Source organism: Loxodonta africana, chromosome 5 (assembly GCF_030014295.1).
Source record: "Loxodonta africana isolate mLoxAfr1 chromosome 5, mLoxAfr1.hap2, whole genome shotgun sequence".
NCBI lineage: Eukaryota > Metazoa > Chordata > Mammalia > Proboscidea > Elephantidae > Loxodonta > Loxodonta africana.
Genome location: NC_087346.1, coordinates 78,824,298 through 78,848,162, shown reverse-complemented (window position 1 = coordinate 78,848,162; position 23,865 = coordinate 78,824,298). Strand labels below are relative to the sequence as shown.

The 23,865-nt window shown below is 35.6% G+C and overlaps 1 protein-coding gene across 3 annotated transcripts in view; it reads left to right on the top strand.

The window, feature by feature from the left end:
• The window catches only part of USO1 (USO1 vesicle transport factor), a 119,184-nt gene that overhangs the window by 83,869 nt on the left and 11,450 nt on the right, over positions 1-23,865 (top strand). For 2 of the 3 annotated variants that reach the window (XM_010594130.3, XM_064285690.1), the window contains 9 exons: positions 94-305; positions 1,969-1,989; positions 7,935-8,045; positions 8,368-8,486; positions 8,643-8,824; positions 9,729-9,850; positions 13,012-13,150; positions 17,314-17,477; positions 18,241-18,330. In XM_010594130.3, the coding sequence (XP_010592432.1) occupies positions 94-305; positions 1,969-1,989; positions 7,935-8,045; positions 8,368-8,486; positions 8,643-8,824; positions 9,729-9,850; positions 13,012-13,150; positions 17,314-17,477; positions 18,241-18,330 (1,160 nt within the window). The remainder of the gene's footprint in view (positions 1-93; positions 306-1,968; positions 1,990-7,934; positions 8,046-8,367; positions 8,487-8,642; positions 8,825-9,728; positions 9,851-13,011; positions 13,151-17,313; positions 17,478-18,240; positions 18,331-23,865) is intronic. The other variant, XM_003414145.4, reaches the window with a different exon arrangement.

The window sequence follows — 23,865 nt, the reverse complement described above, 5'->3', positions numbered from 1 at the left end:
CATTTGCATGTATAGAAAACAGTCACTTTTTTTATTTAGTCTACTCACACAGTAGAAATCTAATATATCATCATCTGCCCGCCATCTTTGTAGCAACAGGAAATTCAGTCTCAGCTGGTCAGTTATTATGTGGAGGTCTGTTTTCTACTGATTCACTTTCAAACTGGTGTGCTGCTGTGGCCCTTGCCCATGCTTTGCAAGAAAATGCTATCCAGAAAGAACAGTTGCTCAGGGTTCAACTTGCTACAAGTATCGGCAACCCTCCAGTTTCTTTACTGCAACAGTGCACCAACATCCTTTCACAGGTAAAGTATTACATGCAACTTCCCTAAGGAGAAAAGAAATTTGGCTATACATTTTTGATGTCACTGATACAAGGATATAGGAATATCCTTAGTAGATGCAAATGAACAAGGAAAGAGAGGACTTACGTGCTTATTAGTTGATTATAACCAGAGTCAGTTTTATGGAGAAAAAGCAGGGATGTTTTTACCAAATAATTATACAGTCTACCAAACCGAAAAACCAAACCTGTTGACATCAAGTCGGTTCCAACTCTTAGCAACCCTATAGGACAGAGTAGAACTGCCCCATAGGGTTTCCAAGCAGTGGCTGGTGTATTTGAACTGTCTACCTTTTTTCGGTTAGCAGCCGTATCTCTTAACCACTGTGCCACCAGGGCTCCGTAAGGTCTACGTCATGATGGAAACACATGTTCTGGGCATTTTTTTGTTCTGTTGTGTTTTTCGGTTTTCTTTTGAAATCATCCTCAGCGTTCCTGCATGTCATTTTCTCTTTCTTCTCAGTAGCTGAATTCAGGTCAGTTTATGAGAGGGAACAGAATAAGGCGGTTCTTAGCTTGTACCTCCCTCCCTCTCATTCCACAGAGCAATTAATAGTCCAGAAAACAAAGATAAAATTCCAGTCCATAGATTATATATATGGTATAGCCCTTGATGTTTGTGAGATCGCAAATACTCAAATCCCCAAGGTATATAATTTACCCAGTAAGCTGTAGAAAAACCTAACTAAAAAATTTCCCATTCCTTTAGCCTCTTAAGGAAATGACAAAGCTTTATGGAAGTGCCTGGTGTTTGGGAATGACACTTACTATTAGATGATTTGCCCACTTGTGCAACCCTTGCTGCTAGACAATTCAAGTTCATGCTTTAGCAAAACTATAAAGTCATCAACATTCAGGGTCAGTCAGGGAGAGTAAAAATTTGAATAACTAAAGTTGCTATTGTCCAACCTCCTCCCTGTGATAACATATCGTGTTATTTTTTAGTTTTTAATTTTAGCACAGTCACTGAATTGTTCCTTGTTCTGAGCTTTTATCAGTATACTCCTTCAAGAAGTATCAGTGCCACCATAGGAAATCAAATGAAAGCTCTGAAATTAATTATAATGAAGAGGGAGTTGGATCTTGTTTGTAATCAACTTATTTTGATTGAAAAATTATTTTATCTTTGATTTGTCATTTATCTTTAGTGATTAAGAAGACTACCCCCAAAATATTCATATCTTTACTTACTTAATACTTGGCATCACGAGGTTCTTATTTTGCAGTCTGTTGAAAAAAGCTTTTCTTAAACCAAGCAGTAGTTAACTGTCTGATCACAGTCACCACAGAACATAGTAATTAAAATTCATGAGTAATGAGCAATCCTCAAGATGATGGTGTCTTTTCCACGCTACATAACTGAATGTTACTAATGAAAAATTATAGTTTCTCCCCTAAAATCAGACAGGGTCGCTATGAGTCGAAATCGACTCAATGGCAATTGGTATCCCCTAAAACGTGTACTCATTTTTTTATAATAAAAGATTAGAACTATCTTGTCCGAAATTATTGGCTTGTGTTTGTAAAAAGATTATGGAAAAAAGTATTTGAGGGATTTTTTTTCTAGATTTAAATTTTCCTAAAGTAGTAATATTTATGAATAATTTTTAATATATAATTTGCAGGGTGATAAGATCAACAGACGGGTATGTATCACCTGATGAAGCTTAGGCATTTTCCTCTTTCAAGCAAGGCTTTTTCTGTGTCTGGGGTTTTGCTGATTGTTTTTTTTAACTGCTTGTTTGAAGTTATGTTCTACTTACACTTTCATGTGTCAGCAAATTTATTTCTGTCATAATTTGCTCTCTGATTTTTCTCCCTGGGATATTGTAGCGGTGTTACTGAGGACTATGGGAATAGGAATCTGAAGCTATACTCGTGCTTCCTCCGGGGATGCTCGCACTTCTGGAATTCCTTGGTTCGGGGTTTGGGGTTTTCTTTTTTTTTTTCCTTCTTTTGTTTTCCCAAACTCGCTTCTTTATTTCTCCTGAAGCCTTTCAAAAGGAAGTAAGATTTAGAGTTAAAGGTTTGTATTCAGTTAATCAGTATGTGAAAGAATGTGATGACCATTTTGCTTAGATTGTTTCGAATGTGCAGTAGTAAGTATAATTTTCTAATTTGAAATATTTTAAATTAAATATTGTGGATTATTCTAGGTATAACCCATATGCTGCATCTGCTATTGAGGATTCGGTTTTGATGTGTTTGTGGTGGGTGGTGTTATTTGTGTTTGCTTTGGGGTTTTTTTGTGTGTGTGGATTTTTGTTTGTTTGGCAAAGAGGAATATACTTTAATATCCATGTTTGAGCATGTAATTTAATTGTATGGTGTGAGTAGTAATAACCAAAGTTCTCTTAAGAATTGTATTTTTGTGTCTGAACATGATTTAACATAGTTTTAACTGTAGCTTTAGCCTGAGAATTTTTTATATTAGAGAAAGTATTTTATAAGTCCACATGTCAGTCATATAAATGATAATGCATATGCCCTTTGTGTTCAGTCTGATGAGTTGTGAGTGTTGAATACACCTTGGTAACCACCACCCAAAACAAATATAGAGCATCTTCATAATCCCAGAAAATTCCATCATGTCCCTTTCCTATTAATTCACTATCCCCAGAGACAGCCAGCCACTCTAGAACCTCATTTTAATACTTGAACACTAAAAGTTGAAAATGTTAGCTTTTCATATTTTTTAATAAACGCTGCAAAAATACTAAAATGGAAATGTACAAAGTAGGAATAAGAGAATTTTTATTTAGAAAATGCAGTAGGGGAAAACATAATAAGCTTATGTTAAAGATAATATGATTCAGTTTTATTTTGTTTGTGATTCTTCTCCATCCTTTAAAATCTGTGGTTTATATAGTTACTGGACCCCCAGAATGCTCCGAAACTATCATGTCAGCCTCTATTTGTTTTTCTAAGTCACCCTCAGTGGTCTGCACACTCTTGGGGACTGGGAAGACGTGTGTATTTTTTCTTGATTTAAACATCTAAACAACTGAGTGTAGCTTTAGTCAGAATGTGGGGCATGGCTTTCTTATCTTGCAAAGAATTCGTAAGAATGATGGATATACATGTAGAATGTTTCGATAGCCTCTACTGCTCAATTTCTAATTTTAGGGATAGATCAGGATTTCATTGGATTGATCTTCTTCTTGGCATTACTATATATAATGTTTGTGTGTATACAGATATAACAAATACTATATCATTTATGTTCTTTTAAACCTTTTTCATGTGTTTATCTTTTTTACTAGCTAATAGTTTTTTCTTTGCATTTTGAAAATTCTAGAAAAGTAAAAAGTAGAATATCCATCACTTTTAAGATTTCAATCCCTTTTTTCTGTACTGTTCATTTACATAGCAGTGATCATACATTAGATTCCATTTTATTCTGTGTTTTTTCTTATAAGCATTTTCTGTGTTATTAAACTCTAGATTAACATCAGTTTATATGATTGCATATTTCACTAAATAGATACCGTAGACTAGTTAGCCATCTGTTTCTTTTTGGACATTGAATTATCTCCCATTTTTTTCAAGTAGAAATCATAGCTTGATGAACATCAGAAAAATATAATCTGCACAAAAGCATATCGCAGACTGTCCTCATTTTGCATGGTTCCAAGATGCATAAGCTTATGTTAACATAGCACAAAGCAAGGACTGCCTGTATGTCACTGAAGTTTAAAAAAAAAATTATTCCAGCAATTATATATGTATATTTTTCCTTGTCCGGGTTCAAATTTTATTCTGCCTTCTATTTTAAATTTGGGGCATTGACTCTGCTTTTAATATGCTAATTTGTACAATCATAGAATTGCACAGCTAGAAGGAATGATAATAATAGCTAAGGACATTTGTAGCACACTTACTAAGGAATGGTAATAATAAAGAACATTTGTAGGGCCCTTACACAACGACATGTGTGTGTACTCTAACCTCTTTACATGTATGAACCCATTTAATCCACTTAGCAACCCTGTGGGATAGGTATTAACTATTACCCCAACTTAAAGTTAAGTTGCCTCAGGTTTCACAGCTATTGAATTGTAGAACCTGGATAGAAATCCAGGCATTCTGGCTTCAGAGCCTATGCTCTTAACCTCTTTGTTTGAGATCATTTAATCCAACTGTCTCTTGTTTACTAAATTAGGAAATTGGGGGCCAGGCAGCATATTGAATTTGTACAAGGTAGAACAGTAGAAGATTTGATCTACCTTCCAACCAAATATCCTTTTCACTGATACTATAGTGCCCTTCTTAGAATTAAAGCTTCAGTTCTTTAAAAATATATATTTAGTTTTTGAAATGAGTAACAAAATACCATGGTTTAGAAATCAAAAGGATGTAAAAAGGTATACAATAATAGAAACCCTAGTCCTACCTCTGTCCTAGTTCCCTACCTTCTGTTACTCATTTTTGCTAGTCTTCAAGTGGTTTTCAGTGCATACCCGTTGTTCTGCACCTGGAGCTTTTTCACTTGGCTTCATTTTGCACTTCCACTAGCAGTGTGTAAGCTTGCGGTGTACTGGAGTACCTGTTTCCCCACAGCCTTGTCAACGGCGTGTTGTCAGACATTTTGGATTTATGCCAGTCTGCTGAGGTGAAAAATGGTATCTCAGTGAGTTTTAATTTACATTTCTCTAAGAGATTGAATTGCTTTTCATATGTTTATAGGCCGTTTGAAATTTGTGAATTCTCCTTTCTTATATTGCATTTCGTTTGCCCACTTGTCTATTGGATCATTAATAATTTCTTGTTTTATAGATAACCCATTTTATATTAGAGAGTTTAACCCCTTATGAGTTACAAATATTTGTTTCCTGGTATGCCATTTGTTTCTTGATTTTGGTGTTTTGTTTTGGGTTGGGGGCTTTTGTGAAGTTTTTTGTTTGTTTTGAGGGGTTTTTTTGTTTCTTTTTGCCACATATGGTCTAATTTATCAGACTTCTCTTTTGTGACGTCTGCATTTTAAGCCATGTGTAGAAAAGCCTTCCCAACTTCAAGATTCCGAGGAATTGGCCTGTGTTTTCATCTCATACTTCTTGGTTTCATTTTCTGCATTTACATTTTTGTTCCATTTTTCTTGATGAACTGTGTGATATAAGGACAGCTGATCTTTTTTCTAGATACCTATCTAGTTGTCCCCACACTCTTTCACGTCTCCTCTGTAACCCACTAATGGTTACTATATGCTACCTTTTTCATGTATTAAATTCTCATGTATATAGGTTCATATCTGAACTTTCTGATCTATCTCTTGATTCCTATCTGTTCAAAAGCTAGTTTCCCAGAATTACATTTTTTTTTTTTTCCCATAGCTTCTGTGGTTATTCTTGCTTGTTATTTTTCCATAAGAACTTGAGAATCAGGTTGTTTAGTTTCAGGGGGAAAAAAATGCCTGTTGATATTTTTATTTCGTGCACATGAATTTTACAAACTAACTTAGAATTAACCTCTTCGTGGTACTAAGTTTTCCTGTGTAAAACATGGTGTCTTCCTATTAATTTATGTCTACTTTCTTGCCCTTCAAGAGTATTTTAAAATTTTCTTCGTTTAGATTTTGTATCTTCTTAGCTAGGTTCATTCCTGACTGTCTTTTTTCTTGCTATTGTAAATGTTCTGTTCTGTTCTCTCTTCTAACTGGTTATGTTCAAATTTGCTCTTCTTATCTTTCAATTAGACCCCAAAGGACATACTTTGAATCTAATTCTGTTTTGGTTTGCTCAGTGATTTGATAGGATACTCTTGTGTATACAATGTACGTATATATGGTACATGCACACTGTTATTTTGAATAATAATAAACACAGATAAATAGGAGAAATCTACAAAACATTTGCATTTTTAACTTGAGCAGTTTTAAGGTTTATTCAGCACATAGTCGATTGAGAATAACTACGTATTTTTTAACTTTTCAGTTTACATAGTGTCTTAGTCATCTAGTGCTGCTGTAACAGAAATATCACAAGTGCATGGCCTTAACAAAGGAAAGTTTATTCTCTCACAGTCCAGTAGGCTAGAAGTCAGAATTCAGGGCACCAGCTACAGGGGAAGGCTTTCTCTGTCTGTTGGCTCTGAACGAAGGTCCTTGTCATCAATATTCCCTTGGTCTGGGAGCATTTCAGCCCAGGAACCTCAGGTCCAAAGACGTGCTGTGCTCCCCACGCTGCTTTCTTGGTGGTATGAGGTCCCCATGTCTCTCTGCTTGCTTCTTTTTTATATCTCAGAAGAGACTGGCTTAAGACACTACCTAATCTTGTAGACCTCATCAGTATAATTGCCATTAATCCATTTTATTACATCAAAGTGATAGGATGTACAACATATAGGAAAATCACATAAAATGGTGGACAATCACACAATACTGGGACTCATGGCCCAGCTAAGTTGACAGATATTTTGGGGGTACACAGTTCAATCCATGACACATGAGTAACAAGATGATACACAATAGTAACACAGAGGCAAGGAAGAAAAAATAATGTATCGTGTAAAAACTAAATCCATGCTAGTTAATACTTACTTGGCAAAGCATTTGAAGAGGTCTAGTTTGAACTTCTTTAATTCAATATTAATATGCTTGAAAATAGATTATAGAGAGGTCAGCATATTGAAGGTTGCTATAATTAGAGAGGTCTGAGTAGTGTAGACCATTGTGCCAAACACAGTGATGGTTACTTTAAATCCGTTCCCTGACTAGATCTTTGAATAATTGTATTTTGAATATTTCCTGAAATTACCCCAAAGTGATGCATTACTGTGCTATTTCCCATTATTTTATATCGAACAAGCTGTGCTTTTCTTAAAAAAAAATAAAGGTTATAGTAATATAAATAAGGGCAATGGCAATATTATAAACTAAGAGAATATTCCACATAGGAGATCTCCTTATGTTGTATTAAAATTTAGAAAATGGGTAATTTTGATGAACATGCTAATTTCCAGTGTAGTTTAACTGTACTTGGCAGCAATATAATTAGTGGTTTGGGGTACTTAGCTAATTTTTTAAAAATTTGTTTTCCTTGATTATTTTTGTGAATTCTCATTATCTGGAATGTTTATAACATAGTTTGTTTATTTTCTTGGTAGAGAGTATATTCGCTCATGGAATTTGACTAAATAATTCAGGAAATTATTTCTTTGTATATTATTTTTTGAAGGAGGAAGAATTTGTCTTTTTATCAGGAACTTGTTTTTAAAATTCTAGCAACATTATTACCAAATGTGTCAGGCAAATTTATGTTGTTGCAAAGTCTTTTTGGATTGTTTTTTTTTTTTTTTTAAAGCATCCGCATCATAAAATTTCTCTTTAGCAGACCAGGTTTTTCTAATAGTATTTTAGGTAACGCATTACATCCTTATGAACGCGGATCAATTCTAATTTCTGCTCTTTTTTTATTTTTTTAAAGTGCAGCCTATGGAGGACGCAAGAATGCATTCCCTTGTTCAATTTTTTTAATCTGAATTTCTGACACCTTTCATAAGCTTTTTATGATGAAGAGAGATCTTAGTGCAACTTTAAGTTTGAAAAAACTGAAACATGAATGGAAAGAGATTTTTGTGAATTTATCTATTTCAGGGAAGCAAAATACAGACAAGAGTTGGATTATTAATGTTGCTTTGTACCTGGTTAAGCAACTGCCCCATCGCAGTAACGCATTTTCTTCACAATTCAGCCAATGTTCCATTTGTATCCTTTATGTTTTAGTAAGACACATACAAGTATTTATTGTTTACCTTTTTCAATTTTTCCTCCCAATTAGAAGTAGTTCTGTGCCCAAAATGTTTGAGTACTCTACCATCGTACTTGTGTTGCAACTTTTAAAACTGTTAAGGTGGTAATAATACTTGCATAAGGTGTGTGTGTGTGTGCACTATTACTTATGTCTTATATTGGATTAGACTATATATGAGATTTTTTGTAAGAACATGAAATACATGTCAAATTCAAATTACAAAATAAAGTATTCTAGCAGTATTATGGCCATTAGCCTCCTTAACAAAGATTTCAGCTTACGGGACAAATTGCAGAAAATCTTGGAGAGGAAGAACAGTTAGTCCAAGGCTTATGTGCACTTCTGTTGGGCATTTCGATTTACTTCAATGATAATTCACTTGAGAGCTACAGGAAGTAAGTGAGGGGAAAATACTAGGGGAAAATGACTTGCTAATAGCATCAAGAGAGAATGATCTTTTTGTTTGTTTGGCTAAAGTATAATGTAGACCAAGCTTTTATGTTTTGTTATGGCTGTTTTTCTTAGACATCTCAATATGCTTATCTCTGTAGGGAGAAACTAAAACAACTTATAGAGAAGAGGATTGGCAAAGAGAATTTCATAGAGAAACTAGGATTTATTAGCAAACATGAGTTGTATTCCAGAGCATCTCAGAAACCCCAGCCAAACTTTCCCAGTCCAGAATACATGATATTTGATCATGAGTTTACGAAGCTAGTAAAAGAACTTGAAGGTAAGACTAAAAGCTTTGTATTGATATTTATTAGAAAGTACCTATGATTATATTGTGTATATATTTTCTGGACATGGCAGATTATATGACAAGCCTAAAAGTAGGTTTTTTTGTTGTTGTTGTTTTTTTTCCTGTCTCTATTAGTCTTGCAGTTCATTGAAGGACTTTTGACTTTAACTAAGACTGGAAAGATTTCATATCTGTCAGGGAGTTAGGCCATATGTTATTACTGAGTAACTCTTAATAATAAAATAGTATCTAAAATATTTAAGACAAATTTTTTAAATAGTATTTTGTGTTTTCAGTTAGAGTTTGCACAGCAAATTATCGTTTCCATTTGACAGTTTCTTCAGTGACATGAGTTACATTTTTCATAATGTGTCAGCCTTCTCTTTAGTTGCGTTCTGGTTGTTCCATTTCCTGTACTCTAGTTTCCCTGCCCCTTTCTCATTTTTGCTTTACAGTAATTGATCACCTTTTGATCTCATGTAGATGGTATTTTAATACAGCACCATACTCATGGATAATATCCTTTATTTTGTGTGCCAATCTGTTATTTTTGCTAAAAGGTGACCCCAGGGGATAGTTTTGGTTCAAGTTTAAAGAGTAACTCAGGACGATAGTCTGAGGGAGCCTTCTAGTCTCAACTTGTCCAGTAAGTCAGAACTATTTAAGAATTTGAATTCTGTTCCATGTTTTTCTCCCATTCTGTCAGGGTCCATCTATTGTGCCCCTGATCAAAACAGTAGGTAGTGGTAGCCAGGCACCATCTAGTTCTTCTGGTCTCAGGATAGATGAGGCCATGGTTTGTGTAGGCTATTAACCCTGTAGACTAGTTTCTTCTCTGAGAATGGTTTCCTTCTTAAAACAAATTTTAAGTAAGCTTTCTTTCTTTCTTTTACAGGTGTTATAACTAAGGCTATTTATAAGTCCAGTGAAGAAGATAAGAAAGAAGAAGAGGTGAAGAAAACATTAGAACAGCATGACAGTATTGTGACTCACTATAAAAATATGATTCGCGAGCAGGTAAGTCATAATGAATTATACATACTTTATGATATACTGACTCATTTTGCTTTAGTGGAGAAATTTCCCTGGCACTTCAAATGAAAGAAGATACAGAAAATAAAATTCATTTTTTTTCTAAATCAAAAACATCTGCATATTCAGCAAACTGAGCGCTTAATATGTGCTGAGCACTGTGCAGGATGCTGTGAGTACAGACATGAATCAGACATGGTCCCATATCACAGTTTTATGGGGAGATAAACCCATAAATAGATTAATTAAGTCCAGCGATAGAGGTAATTGAAGGTATTATGGTATTACTGAGAGGCCCCTAACTTAGCTAGATAGGAACAGGGGCTTGGGAAAGCAGAGAAGCTGAGTCCTGAAAGGATGAATTAGGAGTAAGCTAGGCGAAAGGAGAGGTAGGGAACAGCAGAAGGAGATGACAGACAGCATGATTTGTTTGAATTTAACTTTACTGGCACTTACGTAGAACTTTCTTGCAGCTGTGTAAAGGAGAAATTTGAGGGACAAGGCTGGGGGAGGGAGGCCAAGAAAGAGATTGTTGTAGTAAGCGAGGGAGGAAAATTAGGACGCTGATGTTGTTATATGCTGTTGAGTCAGCTCCGACAGATAAGAGACCCCGTGAACGACAGAAGGAAACACTGCCCGGTCCTGCACCATCCTCAGCATCATTGCAGTATTGTTGTAGGGCACTGATAGGGGCAGTAATGATAATAATAGCTACTGTTTGTTGTTTACTCTGTCAAGGTGCTCGCTAAGCACATTTTAGACGCTGTCTCATTTAGCTTTCACAACATCACTACAAAGTAGTTAATGTCTCCAGTTTAAAATAGATGAGGAATCTGAGACTTAGAGAATTTAAACTTGCCATGGGTCACTCAGTAATGGATGGAACAGGAATTCAAATAGAGATAGATTACTGGGACTCTAAAAGCTCGTGATATGTTGTGTAAAGGGAACTAATTTGATAATGTGGAAACTAAAGATAAAACTGGCAGGACTTGGTAACGATTGGATGAGGGTGAGGGAGCAGAAAGGTCAAATATGATCCCTAGGTTTCTGTTTTAGATGACTGAATAGATGATATTGGGTTAGAGAAGAAAAATTTGGGGCTAAGTTGAAACTACATTTTCGAAGTCAGTCAATTGATATTTTTTTTGTAGGATACTTGTGAACCTCCATTATTTGCATTCTGTTGAGCACCATAAACCTTGCATTACTTTCTTTTACAATGCTCTTCTTGGGGGTTTTGTTTTTTCATTTAACCTCTCCTCATTTTCATGGTATATATCTTTAGGTGAATTCTAGTAAGTGCTGGAAATTCTAGATTTGTGTTATCTGGAAAATGAGATCATTGATATTGTTAAAATTCCAGTGTCATAAAAAATACAATGGTGGCAGTCCCTGTGAGGCAGGTTGTATTATCCCCTTACCTGTACCACCCTCTACCCCCACCTGCTCATTGTATACATCTTGTGGCTGATGGGTCAAGTAAGAACATAGGCTTAATGGTGGAACCCTATAAATTGAGAACTGTCTATGTGTGATTTATTTTCCATAGTAGAATACATTATTGAGATTAAAATTCAAGAAAGAGTAAAAGTATAGTGAAATATTTAGCATTCAATCTTAGCTTTTCCGTTAACAAACATATCAATAAATTAGAATCATCTTTGAATGATCAAAATGGAGTCATCAGACTAACTGTGGTTGTTAGGATTTTTCATCTATAAAGAAAAAAACCATTGCTGTTGAGTCATCTATAAAAAAAAAAATATCTTGGTACAAATATGATATCATTTCCAGTTGGTGAAATGTAATAGCTTTGGAGCAATGGAAAATAAATACTTGAAATATGATGTACAGCCTATACTTGGGGCTGATAAATAAAGTTGACTTGGAAGGGGAAAAAATAGTTATTTGACTCTTAGTTATTATGTTGTTGTTGTTAGATGCCTTTGAGCCAGCTCTGACTCATAGTGACCCTACAGGACAGAGTAGAACTGCCCCATAGGGTTTCCAAGGAGTGGCTGGTGGATTTGGAACTGCTGACCCTTTGATTAGCAGCCATAGCTCTTAACCGCTGTGCTACCAGAGCTCCTTAGTTATTATAATGACTCTTTATTAGATGTTAATTTTAAATGTTCTCACCATTTAAAATGCTACTTGACAATTAGGCAACAAGCACAGCTATAAAATACTTATATCCTTTGAATAACACCTGAGAATCCTTCCTAAGGAAATTCCTCAAAATTTAAAGAAAAAACTGTGTGAACTAAAGAGGCTCATTGTAGTGATATTTATCATTTTGAAAAGTCAGAAGCAACTTTGGTGTCAAAAACATCGACTGTAAGCTATATTGCATCTACTTGATCAGATATTTAGTGAGCATTAAAAATTACGATTATGAAAGCTATGTGTCAATAAGGAAAAATTAGGATGTAGTAGTGATTTTAAGATTACAAAATTATAGATGGACTGATTAGGACAAGCTTAAAAAACATGGATTAGATGATATGAGAAGAAAATAAATGTATCAAATTACAACTGTAGTTATATTAGGATGGTGAGAGTTGTAAGCTCTTTTTTCTTTTTTGAATCTTCTAAAATATTCTATGATTGTCTTTTTTGCTTTTATAAATATATGTGTGTGTGTATGTATATATATAAAACACAACATTTGCCATTTAACATTTTTAAGGTGTACAGTGATTTAGTGATAAAGATTACATTAATCGTGTTACATATCGATCAGTGACTGTCTCAGTGGTAAGGATAATATAGGTGCATATATGTGTGCATACATACACTAAGTTTCTTAAATAGTTTGGTGTAAAGTTCTTAAATGGTTTGATGGGACATAAAATGGAGTTTTTAAATTTGATTTTCCCCCTTAATTGCAGTAAGATTACAGGCTGTGCCATAGTACTTATTAATGGGGGAGGGGGATCTTCACTGAAATCTTATAGTTCTGCTGCATGTTAATTGGCCTTGGTGCATATATTGAAGTGTCACTGCTTAATTATTGGATAATTTTGGAAGTGTTGAGTACCTTAGCATCCTGAACCAAAGTAATCTCTAATTTTTAATTTGTTCAGCTTCCCAATGGTAATTAGTATGAATTAAAAACACTTGAATTATATTTTGTTTCACAGGACCTGCAGCTTGAGGAATTAAAGCAGCAGGTTTCTACATTAAAGTGTCAAAATGAACAGCTGCAGACAGCAGTCACACAGCAAGTATCTCAGATTCAGCAACACAAGGATCAGTATAATCTTCTTAAAGTACAGCTAGGTAAGTAGAGCTAGCCGTTAGTCTGCTGGTCAGTAACATGTGTGTGTATATATATATATGTGTGTATGTATATATGTATATACACCTCTGTCGGAAACCCTAGTGGTGTAGTGGTTAAGTGCTACGGCTGCTAACCAAAGGGTCGGCGGTTCAAATCCGCCAGGTGCTCCTTGGAAACTCTGGGGCAGTTCTGCTCTGTCCTATAGGGTCACTATGAGTCAGAATCAACTCGTTGGCACTGGGTATGTATCTGTATATGTCCAGTTACCTGATCTAAGTTATATGTGTGTGTGTCTGTATGAGTCAGAATCAACTTGGTAGCACCTAACAACAATGACATATATTACAGCAAGTTTTGCTTCTTAAAATTCTTTTGGGAAAAGTTAATTTGAGTTTATTTACTGGTTTAGATAGCTTTTCCCCCTTTTATAGTTATATAGAAAAGTTATACAGTAAACCAAAATATATATATATATATATGTATATATAAAATAGACATTAATAAAATTAGAAAGGGCACAAAATTGTAGTTAATCATGTTGACCTAAGTACCAAAAAAAACCAAACCTATTGCCATTGAGTTGATTCTGATTCATAGCAACACTATAGAACAGAGTAGAACTGCCCCGTAAGGTTTCCAAGGCTGTAATCTTTATAGAAGCAGACTGCCATATCTTTCTCCTGTGGAGTGTCTGGTGGATTTGAGCCACCAACCTTTCAGTTAGCAGCCGAGTGCTTAACCACTACACTACCAGGGCTTCTTGTGTTTAAATAAGAGTTCATATAGTACCAAAGAAAGGGAAATTATTATATCTTAAATCACTGTATTAGATAGTATGGAAAACTTCAAATGTATTTTCATGTTTCCTCATAACCAATCCCTTGAAGTATACCCACCTGTGAAGATTAGGTTAATTTACCTTACCAAGGTCACCAAACCACAGTATTTCTCCTAATCACATCTTTCCTTGGAATAATGTTTGGATACTACTTAGTGGAGTTTTCACATATACTCTCTTATTTATCTCTATTATCATTCATAATCCACAGAAGAAGAACCTGAGGGGAAGAGGCTGATGTCCACAGTAATGCAGCTAAAAGGTGTCAGAAACAGGACTGAACCATAATTTCCCTGGCATCCAATGCGATGGGTACATAAACCTGAGAGAGATTTTATATAGATAGCTGTATTTTAAGTAGACGTTAAAAAAGGAAGTTAGATAAATATACATGTACCACTTTCCAAGCTTGTTCATGGTGACAAGTCATTACCTTGCTAATATGCAGCGTCTTTCACAGAGGCTGAAGAATCACTTTTCAGTTTTTGAGTTGTCACCAGAGATAGTGATCTCTGCTTTATAAAGTTTCTTCTTTTCCTAAACCCAAAGGATACATATTTTTAAAAAATTATTTAGTTTTAATATGGATTTAAGTTGTTTATGTATATGGTCATATAGCTCAACAAGGCTTGTTGTATAAAACAACAGCCTCTGATGTCCTTGACGTGCTGTTTCCTAAGCCCCAGCCATTTTTAGTTATTTTAGTTACTTCTGTATTTCTTAATAATATGCTTATATTGTTAATGCTGTGATACTGTGATTTTTCAGATTTAGATAGTATTTATTAGCTTCACTGAGGAAATTAAGATTTTAGCTCTCTCTTATCCCTCCACTGTAACCACAGATACTCACACATCCTATCCCCCCACCCTCTTAACATAGTTATTTTTCAATTTGGAAAAGATCAGTATATGGTATTTATATTATTAAAACTTTATAGGAACAGTTGAAAACCAAGCCATAGAGTATACAGTGATTACAATTCCCTTCCTGCACAACCTTTTGTTTTCCCAGAAGCTAATAATTGTCTTTTTTATTTGCTTAGATTTCTTTATGCATACCATTATTTAAACTCTAATTCTCTGCCAACTGCCTAAGTATAACCCTTTTAGTACTTTCACATACATCATTTTCAACTCAACGGAGACGTCTTTCCTGTAGCCATCTGAACTCACTCTAATCTGACCTGATTGCTATCCAGGGCTTATCCACAGCTGTCATCCAGGGATCTGCCTTTACCATTACCCTCAGGACTCCCTTCCCTTCTCCGGTGTTGAATTCCTTGTGTTTTGGATCCTAGGTTTTCTTCTTTTTCATTTTGTTCTCCTCTAGCTGCTTCCTGAGAAGCATTGGGACCTGTATGTCTTTACTGTACTCTGATAGTTGAATAATAGTTTGGCTGGGTAGAGGATTTAGGGTTGGAAATAATTTCCCCTCAGAATTTTGATAATACTGCCCTACTGTTTTCTAGCTTTGACTGTTGCTATTGACAAGCCATTCTGATTCTTGACCCTCTGTATAAAACTATTTTAGTGAGGAGAAATTGGAAATAAATGTGTGTTTTCAATTTGTCATCTTTACCCACAAAGCCTGTGCTTTCTAATAAGAGAACATTTTTGTGTTGATTTTTAAATGCCTTTGCTGCTGAATATTTTTTTCCTCCCAATTAATTCTCTAGAATCATGCACTCCTTAAAATAATAATCATAGTAATCAAGGATTCCTGGAAAGTGAAAGAAAAAGCAAAGTTAATTTATTATTGTTGGTAGGTGCCACTGAGTTGGTTCCAATTCATAGTGACTCCACGTACAATAGAATGAAACACTGCCTGATCCTTCACCATCCTCACAATTGTTGTTACGCTTGAGCCCATTGTTGCAGCCACCGTGTTAGTCCATCTCGTTGAGGATCTTCCTCTTTTTTCACTGACCTTCTATTTTACTAAGCATGATATCCTCCTGGGGTTGTCCCTTCTAATAACATGTCCAAAGCACGTGAGACTGAGTCTCACCATCCTCACGTCTAATGAGCATTCTGGCAGTACTTCTTCAAGACAGATTTTTTCGTTCTTCTGGCAGTCCATGGTATATTCAATATTCCTCACCAACACCATAATTTAGAGGCATCAATTCTTTGCTTTTCCTTATTCATTGTCCATCTGTCACATGCAAATGAGATGATTGAAAATACCATGGCTTGGGTCAGGCACACCTTAACCCTTAAAGTGACATCTTTCCTTTTTAACACTTTAAAGAGGTCTTTTGCAGCAGGTTTGCCCAATGCAATGCATCATTTGATTTCTTGACTGCTGCTTCCAGGGGCATTGATTGTGGATCCAAGTAAAATAAAATCTTTGAAAACATCAATCTTTTCTCCATTTATCATGGTGTTCCTTATTGGTCCAGTTGTGAGAATTTTGTTTTATTTGTGTTAAGTTGTAATCCATATTGAAGACTGTGTCTTTGGTCTGCATCAATGTTTCAAGTCCTCTTCACTTTCAGCAAGCAGGGATGTGTCATCTGCATGTCGCAGGTTGTTGACGAGTCTTTCTCCAATCCTGATGCCGAATTCTCCTTCATGTAGTCCAGCTTCACAGATTATTTGTTCAGCATACTGACTGAATAAGTATGGCAAAAGAATATAACCTCATGCACACCCTTCCTGACTTTGAGCCACATAGTATCCCTTTGTTCTGTTTGAACAACTGCCTCTTGGTCTATGTACAGGTTCCACATGAGTACAATTAGGTGTTTCGGAATTCCCATTCATCATAATGTTATCCGTAATCTGTTATGATCCATACAGTCAAATGCCTTTGCATAGTCAATAGAACACAGGTAAACATTTTTCTGGTATTCTTTGCTTTCAACCAAGATACATCTGACATCAGCAACAATATCCCTCGTTCCATGTCCTCTTCTGACTTTATCAGGTGTGTTGTTGTATTTTGTTTGAGGTTTGTTCAAAAAGTGAAGGTTTACCTTACTTGAAATATAAACATTAAAGCCAAGACATATAAAATTACATTAAATAAATAGTCCAAATCATATTTCTGTTTCATATTTGATCATCAGTAAGGGATTATAGGGAAAGGAAGAAAACTGAAATGGGGAAACCCCGACAGTAGAATGGACTCAGAAGAACAGCCCAGCGGCTCTGAAATGTTATTATCCCTGATAGTCATTTGTTGTCTGGGCTGGGTGAAATGTGCTTGCAAAAGTGCTGCCAAGGTAATTGCATTAAGGAAATTATATATTTATATTTTAATCTTGTAGATCAAAAAATGAAAGATTTCGTGCTAACTTTTCAAATTTATGCCTAACAGGAAAAGATAGTCAGCATCAAGGTTCTTACAGTGATGGGGCTCAGATGAATGGCATTCAGCCAGAAGACATTGGTAGGTTACGAGAAGAGATAGAAGAATTAAAAGGGCATCAGGAACTTTTACAAAGCCAACTGGCTGAAAAGGACTCTTTGATTGAAAATTTGGTAAGAAGTAAATGTTAAAAGTATTTTTAAAGAAATCAAGAGTGTAGTTCTCATTAGCCTGATTGTTTTCTAGATCTTCTAAATTCTTCCCTTCAGCCAGAATATTAAGATTTTTAGAGTATGAGCTTTGGAATCAGACTATCTAAGCTTCAGTGCTTCCAGGCTAATTGAATTTGAGCAGCTTCATTAACCTCTTTAAACTTGTTTCCTGATCTATATGGTGGTGTTAATATCTATTCTCTTGTTGTAAGAATTAAATGAGATACTCTGTATAAAATTCTTTTAACACATGGAAGCCAAAAAAACAAACCCATTGCCGTTGAATCAATTCCTGCTCTTAGCAACCCTGTAGGACAGAGTAGAACTGCTCCATAAGGTTTCCAAGGAGCGCCTGGTGGATTTGAACTGCCAACCTTTTGGTCAGGCAAACTCTTAACCACTATGACACCAGGGTTTCCAACACATGGCAGGTGCTTACTGAATAGCTACTTTTATTTAGTTTTTTTCCATATGGTCTCAGATAGTGCTTAGATTTAATAAGTCACTTGGTATAAGTATAAATTTATTGATTATGGAAAAGTTATAGACAATATGTGATACATTGAAATTTTATCTGAGATGTAAAAATTAAAATGTTGATGTGAAAATTTTTTTGATTAAAATCTATAAAACATTGCTTGTATGTATAAGTTCTATTTTGGCTTTTTTTTTTGGTCTCTTTAGACTGAATTTATTTCATAGTTTATTTCTATGCTATGTGTAGAAATCTTCTCAAACATCACCGGGGGCAAATGAACAGTCTTCAACAACGGCTTCAGCTGGAGATTCTGAAGAAGTTGCAGAATTAAAACAGGTAAATTTTCAACTTGATCCTTGTTTTGTTTTGTTTCAATTATAATAGCATAACAGCCCTGTAGTTTCATTAATCTAGAACTACTTTGTCAGGTGAAACCAAAATTTGATAAGTTTCTCAGTTATTTAAAAAGCTAAGAGCTTCATTTTAATTGTACATTAATGGTATCTAGCTTTTGTATTTTTACTTTTCAGTGGTGTTCTTTTTAATAGAACTCATCGTCTTACCCAGATTCTTTGTAGATTATCAGTAAACCAACAAGGAAAAATAAAGTATATTTATGAGCTGTAAATATGAGTACAGAAAATATTATGTCTAATTTTCATATACTGATAACTATGATAAGGGCTTGGCTAAATGTATCAGCTGTTTAAACCATTCTCTCCAAAAAAGAAATGTTGATTTTTAGAATTGGAAAAGGGAAAAACAGGAGATAAACTTAGTATTTCTTCAATGAGATGACTCTAACTTTTTCCTGCTGCAGTAATTTTTAACATCTAGAGAAGTAGTAAATTATAGTTTTCCTACTTGGTTAATTTACCATATTTATAAATTCCTATTAAGCCAGTTAAAAAATCAAACTCATTGCTGTCAGGTTGATTCCCACTCATAGTGACCATATAGGACAAAGTAGAACTGCCCCATAAAGTTTGCAAGGAGTGGCTGGTGGATTTGAACTGCTGACCTTTTGGTTAGCAGTCAAGTTCTTAACCACTGTACCACCAGGGCTTCAGTGGAAGCAGATAGTTCAGATTTATCTTTATCTAATTAGTTAAAAAATTATTTTGTTCATTGAAAGACCCAGAAAAGATAGGAAGGAACTATTCATATGTAGAATTAAATAATGTAGTAATTGGAAGAAGGACCTAGAAAAGTATCAGATTACTCTTTAGTATATTATCCTAAGCAGGTGTTTTTTCTTTCTTTTCCCCCCCTCTTTCTTTCCTTCCCTCTTTTCTTTCCTATCCATCCTTGTCTCCTGCCTTCCTCTTTTATTATAAAAGGAATTCATGTTTCCTGTTTTAAAAAATTTTTTTCAAACAGTGGAAAGTCAGAAGTGAATGTTATAGTAGATCCTAACCAGCATAGGACTTTCTCCCTTCACCCTCCAGTAGTCAGTAGGTCCTGGCCCAGTGACATGGCTGAACTGAGAGTAGAATGACCTCACACAGAGGAACTATGTCGTATTTCATAATGCCTCCTCTACCACAGAGTAGATTTTAAAATCAAACACTTGTCCTTAAGGATTTCCAAGTCTCTAATATATATCCATAATGTTTTGCTCATATGGGGAATATTAATAAGCTTTTTTTTTTAAGTCTGCCCACATTAACTGTATTAAAATTAAAAGAGATTTAAGTTAATACATAACCATTTGTAAATCCCCAGGAAAAATTTTACACTTTAGTTTTGTTTCCCAGTGACACTTTAGATATTTTTATACAAGAGAATTGCCTTTTTTATTTTTAATTTTTCCAGTTTGCTTTTACATACCTTAGGTTGTTAAAAAATATGTATATTTTAAATGACAGGTTTAAAAAAAAAATAGTAAAATAATTGTATAAAGTAAAAAAAAAGGCCCATGATCTCACTGCCTACAGAATTAATTTTGAAAGCTGAAAAAACAGTCAAAAGCCACATGAATAGAGAGCGTTAGAGTTCAGGGAGGCTGAGGTAGCTGAAATCTGTGAGGCCAAGTAATAGATAGCAGAGAACACGACCACTCAGCCTTCATGGAAGGACCTCATTGAATACCTGTGGTATTTAATAGAAATTCCAGATACATTTCTAGACTTCAGCTTAACAGAGCTCAAAATAAGCATCAAAAAGTTCGTGTTGACCTGAATCTAAATTAACTGCTGCTGAAATGAAACTTAACACACTTGAAAGTATGAAAATAAAATCCAGACTTCACTAGTGTAACATTCCAGCATCCAATCAAAAATTACTAGACATGTGAAGAAGCAAGAACAGATACTTCACAGAAGAAAATTGCAAGTGGACAATAGACACATGAAAAGATATAAATTCAATTAAAAAGGCAAATTAGTAGAATTTCTAAAAATAAAAAGACTAACATACCAAGTATTGGCAAAGATTGAGAACAACTAGAACTCTCATGCATTGCTTTTAGAATATTAAATATCACAGCCAGGAGAAATGAAAACATGTCTATAAAAAGACTTGTACAGTTGACTAAGAGTTACATCTGCTAACCAAAAGTTCAGCAGTTCGAATCCACCAGGCGCTCCTTGGAAACTCTGGGGGGCAGTTCTACTCTGTCCTATAGGGTCACTATGAGTGGGAATGGACTCGACGGCAGTGGGGATTCATAATAACCAAAATACGAAAACAACTCCAATGGAGAATAGATAAACAAATTGTGGTATATTCATACAACGGAATGCTCTGCAGCAGTAAAGGAAAGAACTACTGAAGTGTGCGACAATATTAATGAACCTCAAAAACATTATTCTGACTAAATAAAGCCAGACACAAAAGAGTAAATACATGATTCCATTTGTGTGAAATGCTAGAACAGCAAATCTGTAGTGACAAAAATCAGATCAACAGAAAAATTGAATTTCATCAAAATTAAAAGCTTTTGTGCTTCAAAGAACACTATGAAGAAAGTGAAAAAACAATCCACAGAATGGGAGACAATATTTGCAAATCATATATCTGCTAAGAGACTTATATCCAGAATATATAAAGAACTCTTAAAACTCAATAATAAAAACACAGATAACCTAATTCTTTTAATGGGCAAAAGATTTGAATAGACATTTCTCCAAAGAAGATACAAAAATTGTCATTAAGCACATGAAAAGATGCTCAGTATCATTAGTCATTAGGAAAATGCCCATCAAAACTACAATGAAATACCACTTCATACACACTAACCAGCACCAGCAAAGATGAAGAAAGAACAGTTGTACTTTTAGATGTATATATGCGTATGTGTGTGTGTATATATATGTGTGTGCATGTGTACATATATAAAAAACCAAACCTATTGCCGTCGAGTCGATTCCGACTCATAGCAACCCTATAGGACAGAGTAGAACTGCCCCATAGAGTTTCCAAGGAGCTTCTGGCAGATTTGAACTGCCGACCTTTGGGTTAGCAGTCATAGCACTTAACCACTACGCCACCAGGGTTTCCCATGTACATATATACACACACATATATATACATGGACAGTATATCTACACACACACACGGTACCCGGTAGCACAGGAGTGAAGTGTTCAGCTGCTAACCGAAAGGTCTGCAGTTCAAATCTACTAGCCACTCTGTGGAAACCGTACAGGGCAGTTCTACTCTGTCCTGTAGGGTTGCTGTCAGTTGGAATTGATTCAATGGGTTTAGTGTGTGTGTATATGTATATATATATGTTTATATATGTATGTGTGTGTGTATATGTATGTAAACAGTTGCCATCAAGTCAGTTTCAACTCGTGGTGACCCCATGTGTGTCCGAGTAGAACTGGGCTCCATAGGGTTTTTAATGGCTGTTTTTTCAGAAATAGATTGCTAGGCCTTTCTTTTAAAGGCATGTCAGGATGGACTCAAACCACCAGCCTTACGGTTAGCAGCCAAGCATGTTAACCACTTGCGCCACCCAGGAACTCCTCACACATTAGCATGGCTGTAATTGAAAAGGCAGATAATAACAATTGTTACTGAGAGTGTAGAGAAATTAAAACTCCCATATATTGCTGATAACCTGTTGCCGTTGAGTTAATTCTGACTCATAGTGACCCTATACGACGGAGTAGAACTGCCCTAGAGTTTCCAAGGAGTGCCTGGTGGATTTGAACTACTGACCTTTTGGTTAGCAGCTGTAGCACTTAACCAGCACCCCACCAGGGTTTCCATATTGCTGATAGGAATGCAAAATGGTACAGCCACTTTGGAAAATGGTTTGGCAATTCTTATAAAGTTAAGCATAGAGTTACCATATGACCCAGCAACTGAACTTCTAAGTATACGTTCTTGTTGTTAGTTGCCATCTGGTCATAGCGAATCATAGTGTTCTGACCCATAACGACCCCACGTGCAACGCAATGAAACGCTGCTCAGTCCTGCTTAATCCTCGCAATCCTTGTTATGCTTGAGCCCAAGGTTGTGGCCACTGTGTCAGCCCACCTCATTGAGGGTCTTCCTCTTTTTCACTGTCTAGTTTACCAAGCATGATGTCCTTCTCCAGGGACTGGTCCCTCCTGATAAAGACCAAAATACATGAGACGAAGTTTCACCATCCTTCTTTCTAAGGAGCATTCTGACTACTACTTCAAAGACAGATTTGTTAGTTCTTCTGGCAGTCCATGGTATATTAAATATTCACCAACAGCATAATTCAAAAGCACCAATTCTTCTTCAGTCTTCCTTATTCATTGTCCAGCATTCACATGGATATGAGGTGATTGAAAATGCCATGACTTGAGTCTGGTGCACCTTAGTCCTCAAAGTGACATCTTTGCTTTTCAACCCTTTAAAGAGGTCTTTTGCAACCGATTTGCCCAATGCAACAAGTCATTTGATTTCCTCACTGCTGCTTCCATGGGCATTGATTGTGCATCCAAGTAAAATGAAATCTTTGACAACTTCAATCTTTTCTGTGTTTATCATGATGTTGCTTATTGGTCCAGTTGTGAGAATTTTTGTTTTCTTTATGTTGAGTTGTAATCCATACTGAAGGCTTTGGTCTTTGATCTTCATCAGTAACTGCTTCAAGTCCTCTTCACTTTCAGCAGGCAAGGTTGTGTCACATGCATAACACAGGTCATTAATGTGTCTTCCTCCAGTCCTGATTACACGTCCTTTGTATAGTCTAGCTTCTCAGATTATTTGCTTAGCGTGCAGATTGAATAAGTATAGTGAAAGGATACAACCCTGACACACACCTCTCCTGACTTTAAACCACTCAGTATTCCCTTGTTCTGTTCAAATGACTGCCTCTTGATCATTTTACAGGTTACACATGAGCACAATTAAGTGTCCTGGAATTCCCATTCTTCGCAGTGCTATCCACACACAGTCGAATGCCTTTGCATAATCAATAAAATACAGGCAAACATCTTTCTGGTATTCTCTGCTTTCAGCCAGGATCCGTCTCACATCAAAAATGATATCTCTTGTTCCACATCTTCCTCTGAATCCGGCCTGAACTTCTGGCAATTCCTGTCAATGTACTGCTGCAGCCGTTTTTGAATAATCTTCAGCAAGCAAGTGATTTACTTGCATGTGATATTAATGATATTGTTCCATAATTTTTGCATTCTGTTGGATCACCTTTCTTGGGAATGGGCACAAATACGGATCTCTTCCAGTCGGTCGGCCAAGAAGATGTCTTCCAAATTTCTTGGCACAGACGAGTGATCACTTCCAGCACTGCATCTGTTTGTTGAAACATCTCAATTGGTGTTCCTGGATCCTTGTTTTTTGCCATGTCTTCAGTGCAGCTTAGACTTCTTCCTTCAGTACCATCGGTTCCTGATCATATGCTACCTCCTGAAATGGTTGGTTGAA